Source organism: Aythya fuligula, chromosome 2 (genome assembly GCF_009819795.1).
Source record: "Aythya fuligula isolate bAytFul2 chromosome 2, bAytFul2.pri, whole genome shotgun sequence".
NCBI lineage: Eukaryota > Metazoa > Chordata > Aves > Anseriformes > Anatidae > Aythya > Aythya fuligula.
This window is the reverse complement of record NC_045560.1, coordinates 96,823,330-96,846,254: the sequence shown is the minus strand read 5'-3', so window position 1 is coordinate 96,846,254 and position 22,925 is coordinate 96,823,330. Positions and strand designations below refer to the sequence as shown.

The 22,925-nt window shown below is 45.9% G+C and overlaps 1 protein-coding gene across 1 annotated transcript in view; it reads left to right on the top strand.

Moving 5' to 3' along the window:
* The window catches only part of PARD6G (par-6 family cell polarity regulator gamma), a 46,982-nt gene extending 25,343 nt beyond the window's left edge, over positions 1 to 21,639 (top strand). Inside the window, exon 3 of the mRNA XM_032183068.1 lies at positions 19,345 to 21,639. Coding sequence (XP_032038959.1) covers positions 19,345 to 20,204 — 860 coding nt within the window. The 3' untranslated portion in view covers positions 20,205 to 21,639. The remainder of the gene's footprint in view (positions 1 to 19,344) is intronic.
* Positions 21,640 to 22,925: the final 1,286 nt, after the last annotated feature.

The window sequence follows — 22,925 nt, the reverse complement described above, 5'->3', positions numbered from 1 at the left end:
TCCGTTCAGGCACTGTGAAGTAGCTGAGTGGGAGAAAAGCCTCCCTCTTTGGTGGCTAGACTGGTTTTTGCACTGGTGATGACTTCATCTTTTGACTATGCAATGTGTCTGAGACTAGGTCTGCTGGAGACACACCTGAGTAACTTTGGTTGTAGAGATTATTAAAGAAAAATGCTCCCCCTCTAGTTATAATAAAACTTCTGCCATCCATTTCCTGAGTCCTAGCACAAAGGTAGTCTCCGAGTGAACTATCACGTTACACTTTTTTTTAATAAAAATTTTTGATTTTTCCTTTGTTGTTTGACCTGCCCTCTCTGCCAGCGTTGCTGGATCAAGTTAAGTTCAGAAGACCTAGTTTTGCTGCCTTTATTTCAGGGAAGGAAATCATATCCTAGTCTGTCCTAGAAAAGGAAATCCTCCCTGGATCGAAGCATGAATACTTATTTCTTTTAAACATGGCACATTATAGCAGGAAAGGGCTGGAGTGCCTTGAACCTGCTTGGTTTTAGACTTCTAGTTGTCCAGCCCGGTTTGCATTAACTTCTTAAAATGTTTTCTGCTGGAGTTCAGTCATGTAGGAAGCTCCTGTTCCCCTCCTTGATCTTTGTATTTAAATCAGCTATCGTGCAGTTTAAGGAATTCCCAGCAGACTCTCAATTTACTTTGGGAAGCAGAAGAGACCTCAGCAACCTACTGTGAATCTCTGGGTTAAGGATTAAATTAATCCTAAATTAAGGTTACTTTGCATTACAACCTTGTGGCCATCTGCGTTGGGTTGTATAGCAGATGCTGCTACCCCTCCTTTGAACGAAGCATTTCCTGGCTGTCGCCTCCGTCTTCAAGCCTGTGGGCTCTGGCACCAGACAGTGTTTGTGTTCATGTACGGGGATGGAAGGGGAAAGGTGTGGAGCTCATCCTGCTTTGCAGCATCTCTGTTTCTGCTCCGGAGCCAGATGTTTTTGCATGTGGCCTTGGGTGCAAAGTCGTGTTTCAGCAGGTTGGATGGAGGGATTAGCGAGACCCAGCTGTTGGCAGGAAGGCTTCTGCCTGTCAGCGTCGTGGCGTGAAATCGATTGGATGAGTACAGCTCTCCTGTCTTACCAGGGGACTTTTACAAACTCTGCTAATCACTGTGGGAAATCTAGAATCAAATACTTTTTTTTTCTTTTTCTTCCCTAATCTGAGGCTAAAATCCCAGGGAGTTTTGGTTTTTGCTGACTGCCAAATCGGCGAAGCAGGAATGTTGCCTTGAACAATGCAGTGGGCTCTGCCCTGGTGTGCCTCCACCAGGGCTAACCAAAGGTTGCTCGTTCAGACCCTGAAATTAAGTTGCAAACTTGCTGCAGAGAGAAATGGAGCACCTCACGGACTGCAAGATTTTCAGGAGCCTGAGATGTCCGCGGGGAACTGCTCACAGTTAGAAAACTTCTCTTCCTGGCTCGCTCAGCTGGTGTATGCCAGCTCTTACCCCAGGTGTTGCGGGGTGGCTGCTGGCACACATGAGGAGCTCTGCCTTTCTCACGTCTGATACAAATCAGCGTGGCAGCGTGTTGCAGAACTCTTGACCTTAGCTAGCAGGCAGCAAGACTGCGATTCATTCTGCGCTGGCAAGTTTTCTCAAGATAAGACATTAAAAGGGCTTTGAAGCTGGCTTTTCAGATGCCATTTCAATAGAGCAAGGCAATGGTCGTGATGCTCGAGGACAAATCTGGCAGCGTGCTTTCCAGGGTAACTCGTTGAGTTGTGTGTGCTCTCTAAGCAACATATTTTTCTATGCTGCATCGAGTAAAATGAGCTAGGACAGGCCGATGCCAGGATATGACTATGGTAGAGGCAGTGACTAAGGTGGAAAAGGAGTGGGTCACTACCCTGTGGGCTCTCCTTAACACAGCATATTGTTTTTGAAAAGTTCTCGCATTGTGCACGCCTGGGGTGTTTATCTCGGTTCGCAGTTATCAGTGATTTTCCTCGTAGATAAGTGACCAGCAGCTGAGCTGTCGGGCAAATGAGTTCGTGTGTGCACGGCCCAGGCCGAGCGCCGAAAAGAAAACCAAAAACACAAACCCAGGGCTGAATGTTCTGGGGCTGCTGCGTTTCAAAAGTGCCATAAAACAATCGCAGTGGGGCTTTTCCTTTCCAAAATATCGAGACAATAGAAAAAAAATTCTTCTAAAGAAGGAACAAATGGAGGAGGAAGGCTCTAATTGCCCTTTAAAAACAAAATCCCTATCTTGCTGAGCCGCTTCTGGTCCAAACTTAAAACATGAGATTAATCTTTGAAGCAAAGCAAGAACCTCCAAGTGGTTTTCCTCCCTCCACCCAACACGTGCCTGGGTTTCCCACCCGCTTTAGGAGCAAACCCTTTTCCTAGGGATGAGCACGTTGTTGCCAGGAGCAATAAGATGGACTCAATATTGGGGAGGCGAGGGGAGCAGCCCATTCATCTCCTTCCTCCTCCTCCAGAACAAATAAGGACTGGATTTTTTATTAAAGCCATGACTAAGTTTTGCTTCTTAAATGAAAACATACGCTTTATTGACTTTTATTTGTTTCAGGCCCAGGAAAGCCCTTCCAGTCATGCTTTGTTATAACGCGTGCCCTTCTCCCCGTCTCTCTGAACTCACTTGCAAGTGGAGTTTTTTTGGTAATGAGCGTGACAGTGGTGTGAGCTCTGCTCCTTCCCCAGGTGTGGCTTTATACAAGGAATATTTCCACCTGGGGTGTGGGAGGGCATGCTGGCTGAGGGGTGGCAGCGCTCATTTGAAACTGCTCGAGCAGAGTCTTGGAGCCTTTCATGCTCAGGTCTGGTGTGCCAAGAGATATCAGGAGAGCCAAGGGGGAGAAATGGATGCTGAGGCCTGGGGGCTTTTTTGGGGGTGTGTGTTTGTTTCGTTATTCCCCTTCTCATGCCCTACCTCCAGAAATGTCCTCAGAAACATGGTAAAGGACTTTATTATCTTCTCTTAGTTCCTGTGAAAGCGCAAGATGAAGTTTTAAATCTAATTGAGAAGACATTCGTATTTTCCGTACTTCACTGTTCTTTTTTTTCCTGCTTGCCATTACCCTCCACTCATGTTTTCAAGCCCCAACTTGTCAGAGCACACGTGCCCGTTTGTATCCTCGCTGTAGACTCCTGACTCTGGCATAGGTGAAATAATGGGATGTTGGTGCTGAAACGCAACCTCTTGCAGGCAGATGCCTCGAGATGCCTCGTTCTTCAGGGTTTTCTCACCCAGAGACTGAAAATAGAAAAAGGGAGCTCACTAGATGGCAGAGACCTGGCTGTACCACTCCAAAAATACAGCTCCTGTTAAGAGTCTGGTGGTGCTGAGTTAGGAAAGGCCCCTTGGGAACCCTCAGTCACGTCCATATTTATCGTGGGGCAAAGTTTTATAAAATGAGAGACTTTTCGGGTGAGTGCTTTCAGCCCCAGCTACCAGGATGGTGGGAGAGGAGCGAAATGTCTGGTTAATGCTAATCAGCCAGCTGTTAATGAAGTGCATGTTCAGTTTTTCAAATTATACAGAAGAATTTTTAAGTGGGTTGAATCCCGGACTTGAACGGGCATGTTTTGAGGCGAAGCGTTGGGTACAGTTGTGCTGGAATACCTTATAGCAGAGGTAGGCTGGAAGATCTTTTGCCTTAATTACCTAAACAAGCTTAGGCTGGAATATGTTTTCGCAAGGCGGTGTTGGTTTTTTTTTTTTTTTTTTTTTTTCAGGATTAAGTCTGTAACTTAGTAGGCTTGCTTCCTTCCCTGGGAAGCGAGCTGACCACCGGCCCTGGGTCGTTACCCCCTGCGTGGATTGTTATCCCCTCTGGGGAAAAAGCGGATCCGAAGGTGCACGATAAACTAAATGTGGTAGTTCAGCGTGTCTGTATGCATCTAATTCTTCCTCTCCCCTTTCACAGAGAGTGTGAATTCTTGTCGTTTGACTGAGTTGCATGATTTTAAGTCAGCTGAAGGCTCTTTGCTTCCTTCCTCCAGCCACTGCTTGTTTCGTGTGCTGTAGCCTCGCAGTCACCACCGCTGAAGAAGAAGGGATGCTTTGGGGGAGTCTGTAAGTGGGAATATCAAGGCACTGGTTATGCAAAGGGAGATAGGAATCGTTCCAGGCAGCAGCATGGCTTAGGGGCATTTTGTATGCCTCGGCTTTTCCCAAACGTGGTGTTGGCACCTCTTCCACGTTGGCCCTTCTGCGTGTATCAGCTTTCCCCTTCTGAGACTGGGAGCCTGTCTGAGTCATCCTTTGATTCTTGTCTTCCACGTTCTTTTTTTCTTCAGGGGTTCGGTAACATGCACGAGCAGTCGATAAGCCAAGTGCCTCCAGTTGCAGAACTGCTTTTACTTCCACTGCTCCCAGGAGGCTGCGCTGTGGTTTTGGGCCAGCCCTGTTCGTGTTCAGACACCTCTCGACATGTCTGTCAGGTGTGCTGTCTTTCCTCTCCTCCTGTTTTTCTTGATAGCTCCATGAGATCATCCTTCACCGACACCACCCCCTTAGCCCTCCTCCCAGCACCTAACATTACAGTGCAGACTTTTAGGGTTTTTTTTTTTCTCTGTGGTCCCAGCTCTTGCTCCCAGCACAGACCTGTGCTGGCCCAGTTTCCTCCCCCTGCTGCCTTGAGTACTGTTTCTGTAGCAGTACCAAAGAGGGGCGACGTGTTTCCTGCACTTTTAAGCTGTTCTTTGCAGGCCTGCAGGTGCGATGAAAACAGCAGCACCGCAGAGCCCTGAGGTACTTTCCCTAAAGGTGAAAAGGACAGTGGCTTGAACAGTTTGGGCCATCCTGGTTTCCTCAAGAACCCATTTTCATGGTGTGGGTGAGCTTGAAGTAAGCGTTGCCTGGAAGTGGATGTCCCTAGTGTTTAAGAAGCTGATGGAGAGAGAAAGGAGGAAGGATTGCGAAATGCAGTGAGGTTAATTACATGGTGAAGTGCCATCGTCAAACTGCGGCCTAGTGGAATCGCAGTGTGAATCCCAGTGCTGTAGCTCAGACCTGGCTTCATGAAAGTCCCCCCACTCCCTTAAGCGTGCTGAGGGACAGATTAGGAAGAAGATCTCACGGCTAGACCCTGACATTGAAGGCTTGACCGCAAACAAAAGCCAGGACCCACTGTCTCCAGAGAAAACAGATAAATCCAATAGCTTGTCCAGGTGAGCCGTGGTACTGTCCCCTCTCCAGGCCCCTCTGCTCCTGTCAGTTCTCTGCAGATGGGGCCAGGGGTGCTCTGCCATGCTTAGAGCAGGATCTGTGCTGTTGCCCGTGTGTGGATCCTTCAGATGACATCTGCAAGGGCTAAACCCACAGGCCTTAACCCTTTACCCTTAGACTCGAGGGCTGTGAGCAGCCGTGGAGGCAGCAGCCAGCCTTTTGAAGCAGGGTTGCCGTTCGGTACCATGAGGAGCTGAGCACGTCACGCAGCCAGCGGTTTGACTTTTAAAGCTTTTTTTTCCTATGCAGATGCATTCACGTGGAGTTCACCGTCCCTCTGATGTTAGCCACATGGCCTGGCTTCAAGACTTACTCTGCTGAGCTTTTCATTATCTGTGCCCCGACGTGTGTGTGTGTACGTGGATGTTTCTTTTCCCAGGAGGAGCTTGATGAGGGCAGAGCTGCTTTGCCGTCCTTTTGATCTTGGGCTCCTTTGGGATTGAAAGAGAAGCTTAAAAGGTTTATTCTGAAGCCAGGGAAGGTGGACAGCCGCTTGCTAGCTCGCTATCATTGGGATTTTTGTTAACGATCCTTCAAGTGTTTCTCCTCCAGTCCCTTATCTCCAAAGCAGAAGTTGTGACTCCATTTCCTGCCTGCTTTCCTCGGTCGGTCCTTTAGATGTGGTGCCCGTATTGTCAGGTGATAGCACCCGTGAGGTGGCTGATTGCTCTGAAGGCCTACAGAACATTAATAGCTGATGTAGAGTTGATGCAGAACTGTGCCCATGGAGCAGGTGAGGCCCAGGCTGTTGAGCTAGGACCACCTCTACCCCTAAGGACCAATCTTTTCAGCCTGTGCTGTAACTTGTTGGTCATGAGTTCATCACTTGCTGCTATAAACGTGGCTCTCTGACTATCCAAACACATAACCTGCATGAAATAATCCTGTCTTCCCAGGCTATTTCTGTGATTTTTATTTTTATTTTTTATCTTGTACTCACAGAAACTTCTTAGGAGGAGAGCAGGAGGACAGCGAGCTGGGGGGGTTGATAATTTCATCAGTAATTTTGAGAGAGGTCTGACTGAGCTGGCTTGGCCTGGAAACTTCTCCGTATTTAGCTCGGAGAACTGAAAAGTGCTTGTTAATGCGTTTGGTATCCTGTAGTTAAAGACAGGTTAGGATGAAAATAATGTTGTTACTATTGGTCCGTGGCATGGCTGGTAGCCTTGCTGTTGTTGCATTAACCGGATGAATCCCAAACCTCTAAGCTACCACAGGGAGAGGCAAGAAGCCATAGTCAGTGACCTACAGGAACTAGCAGTGACTTCCAATTGCTCAGAGGCTCCCGAGGAAGATTTTACTTGGCCACAGAAACCACTAACCTCGCTGGAGAACGATACAGCAGCGGGTCTGGATTGCTGCAGCAAGGCTGAGATCAAGCTGGGGTCACGCAGTGGCACGGCTCGCTGCAGCCCTGAGCACAGTGTCAGGGACTGCCTGATTTGGCCACAAAAAAATGACCAGAAGTCTACCCAAATTCACACTTAGGTAGAGCAGGTAAGTCTCAGGTGTGTTTCCCATACTGCTTTTTCTACCCTTGGTGGGAAGAGCATCAAAGACTTCATACCGACAGTTTTTGTGGTCAAGGTGAAATGTAAAGCTGAGGTGGGCTTTCCCTTCAGCTGCCTCTTCGCAAGCAAGACCCACAATAAAGTTCGGTCGAGGCAAAGTTGCTTTCTGAATTAAATCCAGATTACATTTTTTTTTGTTGTTGGTTTTTGTTTTTAATTCCCTAGGCCCTTTTGGCCTAGATTTGGAAAGTGTGAAATGTTTGATACCGCATGGCTGTCTCCTAGACCACAATGGGCTGAAATAAATGAAAAGGCGTGATCCCATCCTCTCCTGGGGGGTAACACAAATTGTTTCAGTTTAGGGTAGAAAATCTTGTATATTAGAGACTGAAATTTAAGTATTTATTTATAGTAAGTATATATATAAGTATTTATTTATCCCGAATCTGGTATGGATCCTAACCATTGAAATCTGTGAGCTCCATCTTTTTGTATACAGATATATATACTTATATGTATACCAGTCCTTTGCAGGTATACTCCAAGCTTAAATGTCTTGAATTTGAAGACAGAGTGGACCAAAAAAAAAGTGGACACAAGAGGATGTCTGTGGAAAGAGACTAGAACAGAAAGGGCGGCTGTATTAGCAGGGTGATCCGGGTCAGTAGCTGGCAAAATATTTGGTACCCCAGGTGGTTCACCTACCTGTGGCCCCATTTTTGATTGGTGTTTATTATTTTTTCCTTCAACTTCTCTGTGTTGTGTGGAGCAGCTGCTGAAGGGCTGATTGCAGTAGTGTGATCAGCAGCGCTCGGGATGCTCCAGGCTGATAAGCAAGCTCCTCTTGGACAACGCAGTCACCTGTCAGGATGAAAGAGACATTGAGCAACGGCTTCCTGCCTGTTCCATTCCTCTCGCATTAGTTGCTGCTCAGCTTCTGCAATGGCTCTTAATCAACAAACTCCAGGTTAGCCTTCTAGATAAACACGAGTTAATGACTCAAAAACCGGTGGGGTACTTCAGGTGTTAGCTTGTAATTGGAAGTCCCCTCCCAAGTAAGTTTTCAAGTCGAAGGGTAAACAGGAATTCCTCCATTTTCTCCACCCTGCTGACAGCATGACTTCCTCGGATGGAAATTATCTAAGGGGTGCAATCCGGATCTTTTTTTATTTTTTATTTTTTGCATCAGAGGTGTTGACAGGTTATAACAAAGCCTGTAAATGTTAGAGCTGGAATCTGTTGACCGTGTTGCTGCTACAGAGCACATGGGACAGAGCAACAGTTTTTACGGCCCATTAGAGATGCAAAGAGTGAAAATATTGGTGGAGGAGGGAAAAAGCCTGATACAGTCGTTTTATTTTACATCTATTTAAATGCTTTTTGGGGAGGTGGTCCCCTGAATCCATTCGTTTCCATTGTAACAGGAATGATTTCTTCAAATGGGCACAGTGAGAGCGCTGTTGTACAAGGGCAGGCTTTTTTTTTTTTTTTTTTTTTTTTTTTTTTTTTTTTTTGAAGAGTCTGCAAATAATTGTGGTTGGTGATATGTGTGTGCTGACAGCTGGAATATCTGCACGAGCAATTAGCAGGATCTGCAACAACTGCAAATGCCAGCTCGGGACACTATCTAAGCGCTGCCCCTGCGCGCTGAAATGCTGGAAGTGGGAATTTTAAAGCTAATTTAAGAAAGCTGTTTCCTCCTGGGAACAAAACAGGTTTCATAATGATGACTCGTGTTTGCAAAGACACATTTTCTGTCTACTGAGAAAATAAGGTCATTTACAAATGACCTATTATGCATGCAGCAGAGACCTAGTGTTTTATTAAAAGAAAGTGAGACCCTGGCAAGGCTTTTATTTTGTGTTTTTTTGGGGGTTAGGGTGTTAAAAATGTAAGCCACCTTTGTTTCTGCCTGCTAACCATTATCAGCAGATAAGGCACGGACTGTACACTGTAAAGGAGAAAACACAAGGATTGAAGTGCCTTAGTCAAGCTGTTCTACCTTATTTTAGTGCCTTCTTAAGGCATCTATAAATCCCAGAAGAGAAAGGGAGGACTGCGTGCTGATGGTTATCTTCCTCTGTTTGAGGCCTTAAGAAAAGCAACCTGGAGACTTGCAAGAAGAGAATTAAACAGGCTAGGAAGGATGCTTACAGAGTTTTAAAGTGCCAAGGTACGTCTCCTGCTTTCTGAATCCATGTGGTAGAAGGGGTTTGTGTCCTCATTTTTTGTGCGTCGGCTGTTTCAAGGCATGCAGTCGTTGCATGTGATCCTCATGCAAATATCCAGCTTTCACTGTTTCTAAAGCATTTTTGGTAACAAAGGCAGTTTGTATACTCTGGAGAGAAGAAATCCTCTGGGGATAATAGATCTGTTAGAAGTAGGCAGAGGGAAACCAGCTTGAGGACCCTGCTGAGTGGCTAGGCTTTCCCTCAAGTGGCTGCTCGGTGGTGTTCCCAGCCTGGTAGCCAGCCTTTTGGCTGACACTTGGCCTAACTCCCCCGTGCGTGCCAGAAGTCTGGTTCTGGGCCCTCCCCTTCACGTCTGCTTCAAAGGTGCAGTTAATGCGGCTCCATTAGCCATTCTGGAAAGGAAACTTTGAGCTCAAAACATAAGGTGTATTAGGGTTTTTCTTTGAAGTGATGTAAGGAAGACTTCCCTAAGCGCCAGCACTTCTCACCGAGCTCGAAAGAAGCTCGGTGCTGATCCTGAGGTGGTGTTTTTCTCCAGCAGCTGGGACAGCTGTTGGAAATGCCTGGTTTTCAGGTGCACTTACGTGTAAACGACTTCTGAATTGAGGGTTTTACAGCCTCTGAACTGGAGGTTTGCTGCTGGCCATGCTTAACTCGAAGTGCTGAGACACCGACTTGTTAGAGCTGGTAAACAGAGCTGCTGCCTCACCGGCTGGTGACATTATTTCCTTCTGGATATTCCCTGCTGCCTCGCGAGCCACTGCCAAGGCATATAGAGTGACTCACTTCTTGTAGTGCTTCCAAGGTGGAATTTCTTCAGTCTGAGCTCGGGGCTGACAATGGTGGTGTTTTTTTTTTTTGCCTACTTGCTAGGTTAGGCAAGGCTTCGTCGGGGCGAGCCCAGAGGTGACACATCCTGCACCCAGCAACTCAGCAGCTGCCTCTCGTCGATGGAGCAGATCTCACTGGTGAAGCTCGCTCAGAGGGCTCTGGTTCTGGGGAGGATTTCAGCTGTGCTCCTGCAGAAAGCCCCCTTTGTGCAGGAGCTCGGGCTGACGCTGCACAAGGCGGCGAGGCTCCCACACAGGCAGCATCCTCCCCTGTACACCACCCCAGCAAGAGCGCTGGGAGCGAGTGCCTGCCGTTATTACAGGGCCAGGAGGCTCCTCCTCGCTCCCCCTGGGCTGCGCAGCACCAGAGCGAGGCTTTGTAATTAACGCAACCATCTGAAGCTGGAGAAAGAGCAGAGCTCAGCTAAAACGGCCTCCCCGGCTGTTTGGGCAAGCGGCTGATGTGAAATCTGGCCCGGGAGCTTTGCGTTGGCCTTTGGCTGATCTGACACGAGAGCGAGCAGGACGGTGGTGCTTTCCCAGGGGAGACACGTTACGAGAAAAGCTCTCGCTTCCACGGGCTGGCTTTCTGATAGCCGCAATGCCCAGCTGCTCCTCAGTGCCGTGCCACCCGTTCAGTGTGTTTCAGTTACTGCTGGGATCAGGATTTTCCAGATTTCTTCCTTGCCCAGACAAGCAGGTGATTCATAGCCACTGCCTTTCTTTTTCTTTTTCCCCATTTTCTTTCTGAAACTCTCAGCAATGTGCCTTAAAAGGTGGAGACTAAAGCATTACCATTACTCCTTGCAACTAACCCATCATTTCACATGCCATGGCCAAGGGCTTGACTTGTGTAAAATGACCTGAAACAGGCAAAACCAAGGTGAGTTTCTTGTTTAGATCCAGCATGGGGGTCTGGATGTTACACTGCATCCACCCAGCAGGAAAAACTGGAGCTGAGCAGCCGATAAATACGATTGGGATGGGTGAAGGGAAAAGAAACCCAGATATATATTTTTTTTTCATACCTCTGTGTCATATATTTATATTTTCCTCCACTGCAGCTCCCTGGATTAACGTGGAGTTAGCTGCCAAGCCAAGGGCAGGTGTTGTTAGCTCCGAAACCTGTTCAGCCTGTCTCCTGGCTGCTCCATCCGCTCCTCTGAATGGGAGAAGCGCTCTGATTTTTGCGCAGGAGGCGTGCTGCCTTGTTGTTGTGCCCGTGAGTACCGCACAAAATGCACAAATTCTGCATTGCACGTTTTTTGAAGCGCGTTCAGGGGGCTGAACACAAGCCCGGTGCAAACCTTGGTTCTTGACGTCCATCTCCACAGCTGCAAAACGTCGTGGATTTGATAGACTTGAAAGAAGGTGTATTATTAGCCCATGTGCTAACGAATGCACACCGAAATACAGCACAGCGTAGTGCTGAGCGTTTGTATTCCTCCCCCTACCCTCCTGCCGTCCGCCCAGGAGCACCTTAGCAAAAACATGCTTTGATCAACCTGTGAGCCAGTGTTTTTTCTGCTATGTAACCGTTTGTCTTCACTCTCCACGTCCCTGGAACTGTGTGTTTTTTTTTTTCCCCTGAAGATGAGATGCATCATCAAACAAAAATGGTCTTGGTCACCATTTGGCTCCCGCTGTGGGAATTTAGTATGGATTTAGTAATGCTGCCTGATCTTATTATTAAAGGGCTTGCCAGTTCCTGATGCTGTCTAGCAATTTAAGAGAGCGAGGTGAGGAAAGACTTGAAGAGGAACACCGGGCTCTTGTCAGGAGAAAACAGAGGAGTTTTATTCGCTCTTCCTTTTATACAGAGGGTGAGGATGTGATCCTAACTGCAAGCAGACAGAACCCAGAGGGAGCTGGAGGCAGAGGAAGGTGTCACGGTTAGGGGTGAGAAGGAAGTGGTGAGCTGAAGTTACTGGGAGCAGCTCGGTGTCTCTGGGCAAGGAGACAGCTTGTACTGAAGTTTGCCCAAGTCGGCTGCTTTTACGGGGGGATGCTGCTGCTGAAAGCATTCTTGGAAGCGAGTTAGGTGGCGTCATGCAAAGAAGCCCTAACGTACTACATCTGTGCTTTCCTGCCTTTGAACAGGACAAATCCCTCCTCCTTCCTTTAAAGCCGCTGGGCTCTGTGTAACCTCTGATGTGTTCTCCAGGCTTTTAGCTTGACCAGCGCAATGGGAGCGAAGTCTCTCGCTTCTGTTTTCAGCTCGTCGGGATCCACCGATCAGAAGTGCTTTTTGTAATTAGGCTCCCTGTGTGGGATGCCTTTCCTTGGCGTGACTTTCCTGGAATTTACAGCGGTGCTAAATCACTCGGTGCGCACTAAAGAGCTGCTCGTCTGCTCTGGCCACAACTTCATTTTTTTTTTTTTTTTCAGGCACAGAAAAAAGCCCAGCGCTGCCCATGCTCTTCACCCAGAGGGACCAGGCTGGGAATACTCTCATCTTCTTTTAGATATAGGCTAGAAGCAGGAGGGCTGCACTGCACAGGTGGTATGGCTCTGCTGATGAAATGCAAGGAGTAAGCTGGGCTCCCCTGCAGGTGTATCGATGCCAGCAGCCGCCAACACCGATCTTCAATAAGGAGGCAAAACGTGAGCCCCAAAACGCTTCCGTCCATTCAAAGCAGTAACTGGCAGCTCTGCTTGCCGTGCCTCGTTGTTGTGTTCTGGTATCGTGGAAGCTGATCTAATTCTTTAATTTTTGAACCGTGGCTTCCTGCCTGCCACTCCCTTGTTTGTGTCATGTGCTCGGAGGAAGAAACTCCTTTTTAAAGGAAAAAGTACCGCGTCCACTAGGTCACCACGCTGAAATAGCGATGCGGCATCTCAAACGTTGTGTGAAGAAAGGAGCAAAGCTTTAAAGTGGCGTAAACCTCTCTGTATTTGTTTAATTTTCTTGCTTGCTCTCCAATTTTACAGACCAGTGCTTGATATTCTGGAGAAAGAGAAGCTTCACAGTCAGATTAGTGGTGGCCTGAGGGCCAGACCCCTCAAGCAGGCAGGTTCTGCCGATAGCTCCACGCGGCTGATCTTCCTGCTGGAGTCACCCTGATTTCTTTAAGCTGCTTTTAACTAAAATGGTCACTTTTTACTGACAACAAAGGGTGAGAGTTAAGCGCTGCTTGCTTTCTGGTGATGGTCAGGACGGGGTATGGCTAATCGAATATTAAAAGTAACACATTTATTTATTTTTTGGTGGGAATTCAGAAGCGTAACCAAAAAGGTTAGGGAAGCCTGCGTGTCTGAACTAGCTCGGGATGAATAAGGTGTTACTCAGCAGAAGAATGCATGAGAAAGGGGCAGCTTTCTGTGCCGCAGCCATTCCTTTTGGTGGCACCCTTGGATCTCACAGGTCTGATGCTCGCAGCAGCTGCATGACCCCATGGATATTCTCGCAGAAACATGATCACCAGTTACCTGCACGCAGGATAGCAGACAACCTTGCTTGCAATCGGTTTTGCTTTTAGCTGTGGAGGGAGGATTGCTCTGGGCTGAAGCGGAGGAGAGCACTGGGGAATGTGCTTCAGGATCTGTGTCGACAGAGCAGCACTTCTCAGCAGGTTCAGTGCTGCAGCTCCCCCAGAGCTGTCCCTTGGACCCATGGCTGTGTAAATAGCACAAACACACTAGCTTTATTCTGTGCCCCTTGCTGTGGTGCCTTCCCAAGCTCTGTTTGCAGCTTCTTCCGAGCCTACTGTGAAGCATTTTTTTCCTTGTCAGAGATATAAAGTTCATACCCTGAATGAACGTGGCCCTTAGGTGAATTTTTTTTCATTACTTGCAGTGCTTTTGCAGATGTCACAGCTGTGAGAAACACAACGGTGTGCACCCAGATTTGCTCTTTGGTTTGATCTGTTTACCTTGCTTATCTTCCAAACTTTAGACTTGTACAGAAAATAACTGCTTCTTCTCATACCGCAACAGTACTCAGTAAAAAATATCCACTGTGTTTTTTTTTTTTTGTCATTAATAAGATTTTTACCGTAATCTTCTGAGTGAATAGAAGAGAGATTGTGTGTTTGTTACAGGTCAGAAATGGAGTGAAATCAAATAATTAAAGGCTGGGGTTTTAATAACTTTAAATGGCACGGTTCATAATGCTGACTGGCCAAAGATACTGCATGCAATTACAGGCTGGTGAGTTGTGGGGGTTGTTTTTTGGGGTGATATTTTTCTCTAAGCATCTTAGAAAAGGTTTGTGGAAGGAAACAAGGGGAAAGGGACCCTTTCTGTTGCATTTTAGAGTAGAAGTTGCACATGAAACTTAAATAGGAAGAAGACCCTGATGCTTTTTTCTTTTTCAATGAAGATCGTACTGGGGCCGTTGCCCCAAGAAGGAAGGAAGACAGCAGACTTGGTGAAACAACTTTAAGATCCTCACAACACAACCCTCACAGACAAGTGGCTGCTCAGTCTTGATCATCAGTGTGTGTGTGTGTACCCAGAACACTTCACACTTACACTACACATGTAGGATTTGGCGTCTGAGAGCTGGTTTTTGGCTACCTAAGGGAGCTGTCTGCTGGGTTTGAATGTTTCCGAGGGTGAGGATCGCTCTGGGAGGTACAGACCCAGACGCTTGCTTACATTTAGTAGCATCCTCATCCTGCTGAAGTCTCTCGTGTGTCATGGGGCAAGCTCGTAGGTCAAACAGCTCCTGCTCCTTCGGAGCTGTGCAGCTAGTCAGAAACAGGCAGCCTCCTCCTGAGGAGGAAGGAGGTTCAGCAAGGGAACAGTGGCCTCTGATGACAAGCACAGGGAAGTGCAGGAGGCCACACCAGCAGTGCAGATCAAATTCCCCAGGGGCTGTCCTCATCCTTCAGGCAAGTGGCCTAAAAATGTTCCTTACACATATCTGGTGTTGTAAAGACAGCCCAAATCTAATGCAATGATACTTTCCTGTGCTATAACACGTAACATCCAGGGACAAATAATGTTCACCTTCTTGAAAGAGGGCAGAATGTGTTGAGTTTATAAACAAATTGGGAAGAGAGACACATTTGTGTTGCTCAGATTTTAATCCTGATCAGAAAGCGAACACTTCCTCCATAGGAAAGCAGATTTATCTTGTTAACACTGAATTGCTGTAGAAGATTGCCTTTGAAAAACTGTGCTTTACTTGATTTTACCAGGGTAAGATGTTCTCAAATTTTCTTTCTAGCTCAGTTATTTGGTGAAATTTGTTTGGAGAGGTGTCATTGAGTTTACAGTCTGCCAAGTCCTTGGAAAGCTTTGTTTTAGAAACTCGTGCCTTAAGATAACCTGCTCTCATCTTAATTTGAACTCGTCCCTTTTGATCTTCTTGGTGCTTCCAAAGCACTGCTGATTGTCACAGATAAGCTATGAACTGTAACATTTCGGGAGTCTTCTGAAGGGTGATGAGATTATGTCCGGTTCCTTGTGATAGAGAGAGAGGAATGAGTGTGTGTGCGTGTGCATTTACAGTGTGCTTCTGTTCCTCGACTCCTAAGGGCACGCCAGCTACAGCAGCTTTACCTGCAGTGTGTGTTTGGGGTTGGCTCACCACCCAGAGGTTGCTGGCAGCAGCTAGATTCTTTTTTTCAGTGCTCCTGTAACACACAAAACGCTCCGTTAGCATTCAGATAACCTTATTTTTCCCCCCGTTAATGCTCCTCGCTGAGTGATGTTGGCACGGGGACCCCCCCGAGCCATAGTTCACTCCGTCTCTGTTTCCTCCTCGATCCCTCTGCACGTGGTGGCTCAGCAGAGGCTGCCAGCTGATTGTTGTCCCACGCCTGTCGCAAACGCTTCTGCTTTTGATCTCTCCGAGGAAGGAGATGCCGAAAGCAACTCGTGTGAAGTACAGAGGCTGCCTGTAGCAGAGACATGGAAAGGTAGAAGGGTTAAAACACGACACGTCCCCTCCAAACGGTTGTGGGCTGCTAGTTTGAGCGCTCGGTAATAGAGATCTGCTGGATCGAGGGGTTACCCTTCGCTATTAATGACTCACTGGCCTCCTTCCCAAGCTGCCTGAAGTGCTGCTCTCCCTAGTGGAAGTAATTTTGTCTTTGAAGTACTTTCCAGAGCTGTCAACTAATGTTCCACAGTTCCCAGAGGAAATAATAAGCCATGAGTGCATGTACACTGCAAAAGTAGAGGCTGAAATGAACTGTTCCTATAGGAGCCTGGCAGTCTGCTGCTCTGTGGAATTCAGCTTGTTTATACAATCTTATCTGGCTAAGCTTTGGTATTTCATCTGGCAGGCAATTCCTATGAAAAGCAGCTGTCCAAGCAATGGGAGTGGTGCTCCTGGTGGCTTTTTCAGAAGGTCTATAATTTCTTGTTTCATGTAAATTAAAGAAATACAATACTCTCTTGGCTGCAACCAGATGCTGTGAGCAGTTTGCTTTCCCTCATGAATAGTCCTTCAGGTATGCTGCACTGTGCTGTGCTCTGTGACTCAACAACAGGATTCCCAATGCCCACCAGGACGGTATCACCTAGTTTGGAAAGTCACGGGCTGACTACAGGATTGTCGGAAGGGTATTTACCTCAAAGATGTTAGCATCTGTAACTCTGCAGATACGTTTTTGAAAGAAATTCTGACAGTAAAACATCTGTGCCTGGGAGTGAAAACCTCCTTTAATGGGTTTTACTGCTGGACAAGTGGAGGTAGCTCCACCAATTAAAACAAATAAAAAAAACAACCACTGGTATGAAGAAATGCAGAGAGCTGTAGCATCTCTCTCTTCTCTAACAGCAAGGTTCTGATGGGTAAGTAGGCAGTGACAACTATTTAAAAGAAATGGGGGAAATAAAAAAGCACGAATATTAAACAAAAAGGATGCAGCTGAAATACTTAAGGTTGTATATAACTTAGTGCCAGAAAACAAAATGTACTGAAAAATGAAGCTTCTCGGGGAGAAGAGGTGGAATGAGGCTCAGTGCCTCCAGAAGAAGTGGAGGTATTTTTTCATGCAGCCTTGGGTTGTGGTTTCATGTAGGACAGACCTGGGGGGCTGAGGATTCCTCCAGTTGTGGTAAATGTTCTTGAATACCCAGGAATACATGACACCCCATAAAACGGAAGGCTTTAAGATCTTTCTGTTTAGATGCTCCATTTGATGGCACATCATCTCCCAGTGTGCGTACAGATTTATGCAGGCTTTTTGCTCATGCTCAGCAGCAGCAGGAGAATTTGATACTGCAACAAGTGAAACATGAAAAGCGAGCTCTGTCTGCCTCGTGGAGTTTATCCTTGTCTTCCCGGAGATCAAACACAGCATTTTATTAGGGAAAATGGCACTCCCGCCTGGAATCCTACGTGGCCAGGAAACTCAAAACCGAGTAACTGGCCTTCGTTAGCAGTGTGTCACTGCAAATTACGCTATGACACGGCTCCATTTCGCTCTGACACGTACCACCTGAATGGTTCATAACTAGAAAGAGGTGATAGACCACTGTGTGACCACCCCGGAGCTCTTAGAGGGCAGTGGTGCTGCCTGACTTCTCCCACTTCCCCCGTGAGCAGGGACATTTTTCTTGCGTGCATTCCATGCTTACACTTTTAGAAAACAGTCAATTGGTGTTTTTCTCCATTTCTCCAACTGATAGTAGGTTTTAACAGTTCCACCTGTTAAAACTGGGACTTCATCTTTTTATACGTAATCCTGTTTGGGATCTGAACTGGAAAATAATGTGTGACGATGTTATAAAAACGCAAACTGGTCAGTGGTCCAACACTGAATTAGCCCACATGACTTGCAGTCTCTGCTTCAGCCTGGTTCGTGTTTGGAGGCAAAAGGTAACATTTTTGTGGTGAGCTGGGCTCTTTCTTATTAAAGGAGGTGGCTGTCCTGACGCTGCTCAGAGGTTAGGAATGCTGGCAGTCATCTGGGGAGGCAGATTAGTGGGCCGAGAGCAGGTGAGGAGGTCACGGAAGCAAAACAAGGACCTCTTTTGTGTGCCATTGCCCCGGTGATTGTTCAGCCAAGGGAAGCTGCTTCGGAGATGACCCACCTGTGTGTGTCAGGAGGCCCGTCATGCTTCTCTGGCTCACCTTTGTCACGACAAAGTTGCATGCTGTGAGAATCAACGCTCCAGATCGTTCTTGTTGGTTTAAGGGGAAGAAAACATTGCTGGCAACCAAAAATTCACATGTAATTTTAATTTTACCATCTTAAAAGTCCTAGGGCGAATGCTACCTCGGTTTTCAAGGCACAGAGCACTTCAATAGTGCTTATATATTTCAGGTGAAGAATTTCAGTTTTAAACGTGAACCCCTAAGCTGTTTTCGTAGCCTTGTCACAGAAACCTGTCAGTGAGCCGTGGGAACGTAGGGTGCAAAGTTGGAGGCAGCGGTGATGGAAGAAATCTCAGGCAGACCCATACTTGATCAGAAAAAATTGAAAGAAAAATTGTCAGAATTGGTGCTACGCTGATGAGGGTTAGCTGCAAGGAGACAGAGCACAGCACTTGGTAGGTTTCTGAACAACCTTTGGAGCAGAGGGGAGAGGTAGGTGTGTCTCTGAAGATGAGACCTCGCAAGAAATAAGAATAATTATAGGCTTGTTTTTTCCTAACACATTTTTTTTTTCAACCTTTATTGGATAGAGATTGACTTTCCCAAACATTGTTATGCAGGGTTAACTTGTAGGAGAGAAATTTCCTCGTGGCACTGTTGTAACCTGATTGTACTGCTGCATCTCACTGCTGCCTTCGGCAGCAGAATGAACTGAAAGCCTTCGTCTGTAGCTGAAAAGTGTTAGCATGTTTAAACTCCTGGTGAAATGTTTTTCCAGCTAGTGCATGCTTCATCTTTAAAATATGCACAGTATTTTTAATGTGAGCTGCAGTGACACATTTTGTACACCAGCTCCTTCGTAACTGCTTTAAGTGTTTTTCATGCAAAGTGCAACTTGAGCTTCTCCTTTCGATCCTTAGCGTATGGGCGAGGCAACCGAGCACTTCTCCCTGCTTTTATTTCTACCACGCTACTTCCACAAAGCTTTTGGGAACTTGGCGCTTTAGCACTTTTTATTTCTGGGAAGTTCATGTGAAATAAATTAAAATACTCCAAGGAGAAGAGTACAGTACTGAGAGACACGTATTAACCTAAATCCCTTGGTGAAAACAGCTAGGCTAAAAACACACGTCCCATCCCCTGCTTTCTTGTTTGCACCTAAGGTCTGCTATCAGTTAAGCCCGTGTTGGATATTGAAATATTCTCTGATTCAGACTTTTAGGTTAGGAATGTGTATAATGCCTTTTTTTTTTTTTTTGCACGTTTGACATGTATAAAATTACAATCTAACTCTGACAATCTGGTGCCTTGTAAGACGGTGTATCAGGCCTGCAGCTGCAAGTAATTGCGTTCTGTACGGGAGCATGGGATCAAAATGTGGAAGAAATACGGATAATTTATTGAAAACAGCTAATTCATTCTGAATGGTGTGCTGATGGACATAGAACGAAACAAAGGTCAGGGTAAGCAGAAGAATTCACGTGCTTTCTTCCGTATTATTAGGAATGTGGCTTCACTGAACCAGACTTAAGAGGAGAACACCCCGTAGATTGAGTTATTCTGTGGTTGATTGACGTGGTGTTGCTGCTTCTCTTTCAGATGAAGTGGACTACAGTAATTTTGGGACCAACACGCTATCGAGGAAGAAGAAGGCCCTGGTGACCCTCCGCAACGACAATCTCCGCCGGCGCCCTCACATTAACATTAGCATGCCTCATGATTTTAGACCGGTGTCTTCCATAATCGACGTGGACATTCTCCCCGAAACACACAGGAGAGTGAGGCTGTACCGACACGGGTGTGAGAAACCCCTCGGGTTTTACATTCGCGATGGCACCAGCGTAAGGGTTACCCCTCACGGACTGGAAAAAGTGCCCGGCATCTTCATCTCTCGTATGGTTCCCGGGGGGCTAGCGGAGAGCACGGGCTTGCTGGCTGTCAACGATGAAGTCCTGGAAGTTAACGGCATTGAAGTAGCGGGAAAGACTCTGGACCAAGTCACAGACATGATGATTGCCAACAGCCATAACCTTATTATCACGGTCAAGCCAGCAAACCAGAGGAACAATATTATCCGAAGCAGTAGGATGTCTGGTAGCTCTGGCCAGTCTACAGACAGCACTGCTAGTCACCACAGCTTGCCTACATCCCACGTGCTGCAGAACTTCCACCCCGATGAAATGGAGAGTGACGAAGAGGCTGACATTGTCATCGAGGGCGGTCTGGAGCCACAGCACATTCCGAAACTGCACAGCCTTACTTCCAGTAGCCTCTCTCGAATCAATGGCAGCAGCCTTAGCCACAGACTTCAAAGGGACCTGGTGCTCAACAACAACTCTGGCCGAGAAAGCAACGGCAACATCCACAAATTACTCAGTTCCTTAAAAACTGATCCCCGGCACAGTCTGGTTATCCCCAGAGGAGGCATCGAGGAGGACGGGACAGTCATTACACTTTAGTAGCAATTCCTGCAACCGTCTTTTCAGTCTTAAGTGCCAATGAGGACAATTAAGTCTTGCAACACGTTATGCACAATTACAGAGAGCTGATATTCTCGTAGACCTCAGAGGTGCAGAAAATTGTTGCTGTCTAGGAAACGTGGCATCTGGAGTTAGACATAAGACTGTCACGCACTGCAGAATTTGTCAGGAGAATACCAGGGTGTAAAACCTGGTTGATACCCCAGCCCTGAAGTGAGAAGGCGAATTAGTTTTAGTTTGTATAAATCTGAGCAGTTTTATAGGCCACCGCTGGCAGTGCTACGTACTTGGGTTTGAATGCATGGGTGGATGTATTTATACATGCATGTATATGAATTAGGTTTTAATAGTAATAACAGACGTGTCTATTTGAAGTGGAATCTGTTTTTCCTCTAATAGGAGTTTAAAAAGAGCGCTTCTTAATAGCTATCCATTCTTCTAGCATCACAGACAGACCTTCCACTCATTTGTTTATTCCATATTTGCAATGTTATGTCTAATCCGGACACGCTCTATAAAAGGGGCGGTTTCCTGCTCTGGTGGTAACAGTGGTAGGGAGATGCTGCAAATCCATTTTCCAAATGAAAGTAGATTTTATATATATATTTTTAAAAAAGTCTGGGGTGGGGAGGTTGGAGGACATTGACGTTATTGCTTTGAGATCAGCACCACCTGCTGGTCAGAGGCAGGCCTGCCTGCAACACGATTTTGGACTGTCCTGGAACAGAAAACCACGACACCGAGGGCTTCAAACCAGGTTCAGCACCATTATGTGTAAAATCTATTCCTTTTCTTTTTTCGATATTTATTAGATAATACCTCTTTTTCATTTTTTTTTTCATTCTGTTTTTTTTTGTTTGTTTGTTTTTTTCAATTTTATGGTTCATGTGAATTTTAGGGATTCATGCAAGAAGGCAAAAGTGGAAGAGTATGCTAGGACTGTCCCCTTCACCACCAAAACAGGTTCTTGCTGCATGTTTGGGGCAACCAAAGTCCCACAAGGTCTTTTCTTACAAAAGATTGGCCAATTGCTGTACAAGCTAGGGATGTCGACTCTCTTTCAAACCTAACCTTAGAGTAGTTCTATTATTTTTGGACTCTTCTAGTAATCATAAAGCTTAATGTCTACACATGATTTCTAGAAACTTAGAGTGTACTGGGTGTTTGCGATGGCTGGACATCTCTACTGGATGCTGGTTAAGGGGTAACCAGCGACTGCTGAGTCGATAACCGTTCACTTCTGAAAATGCCATGGATTTATTAAAGTGGTCAAATCCAAAATATTTTGTTATACCTTGATCAGTGTAAGGAACAAAATCTAAATGTTTTACAATGTATTTTTCTACTTTTAGCTTGTGTCACTTTCTGTTTGTTTTTAACTTTGTAGTACATTAAAGCTTTTTTATATGGTGAACTAGACATTTCTTAAATATTGTATGGATATGAAAATTCAGAAGTCTTGGTTTGAAAAAAGTTACATTCCATTTTGGAATTTGTAAAGGCTGGACAAAGGATGTGTGGACTAATTCATTACTGCTGATTAAGAATACCTGTGGAACAGCCAGTCTTCTGCTCGTTGTTAAATGTTTTGGACGCTGAACTTAGTGTGTTTCTTTTAGATTTGCTTTGAAAGTTTATTTTAAAATTCTTTCACTTATTCTAATTAAGCCTCTTCTAGGTGCCACAGCAGATATAGAGCTATACTTATTTTTCCCAGCACAATAAGAACAGCACATTGATCCTGTTTGTCTTAAAAATGTTTGTACTTTACCAAAGGTTTTCATTTTTTTTAAAAAAATCTGACTATATCAGTGCAGTAAAAAAAAAAAAGAAAAAAAAAGAGAGCTGGATATGCTTCAGTCAATCAGACCATCTTATCAGAGGATTGTGATATATCTTAAATAAGACAACTTCTTTAAACAAGTGGATTTGTCTGGCTGAAGTTACTAATTTTGCCTTATTTAACTGATGAAATTGTGACCTCCTGTCTGCAATAAAATGTGCACTAATCTTACATCTATGCTATATCCTTTCCCCTCTCCTGAAGCACATCTTCCTGCAGAAGTGTTTCACTTCCTTGTTGAAACAAGACATGTTTTTTTGCCAACTCATTTTGTTGATGCCTTTTTCTCTGCTATTAAAGACTTAGCACAGGTAACAGCCAGAAGAATGAAAATTTCCTCCCTGTACTGCCTTTATTAAAGGGTACTGCTACATGGATTTGTATGGGAACCAAGTAACTTGCAATACTCTTCATAGCATGACTTCTTCAGGTCTCCTGTCTTCCTTGAGTACCTCAGGTACTTCCAGAGCTTCAGAAGCTTCAGCATAAGCTGAAGATACCCCTGTCAGGATGATACGCTGCGGAGCCTTGCTTGGAGGAAGGCTCTGTGGCAGTCCGGGTGAAGCAGACAAGGCCCTTCACCCTAGGAAGGGAGAAACACGAGTTGCATTTCACACCCCAGAGCCTCAAGAGGCATGAATAAAAGCATTTTACCCTGGCTTTCAATCTCAAGTTGAGAAGGGCAGAGCATTGACAAAACCAACTTTGGAGCTAACACTTCGTAACGTAACTCTTAAGGCTTGCAAACTTACTGCCCTTGTTTGCATCAGGTAAAAAAAAAAAAAAAAAACAACAACAACAACAACAAAAAAAAAGCTTTTATTTTTGCATGTACCATTCTGAAAAGTCATATATAT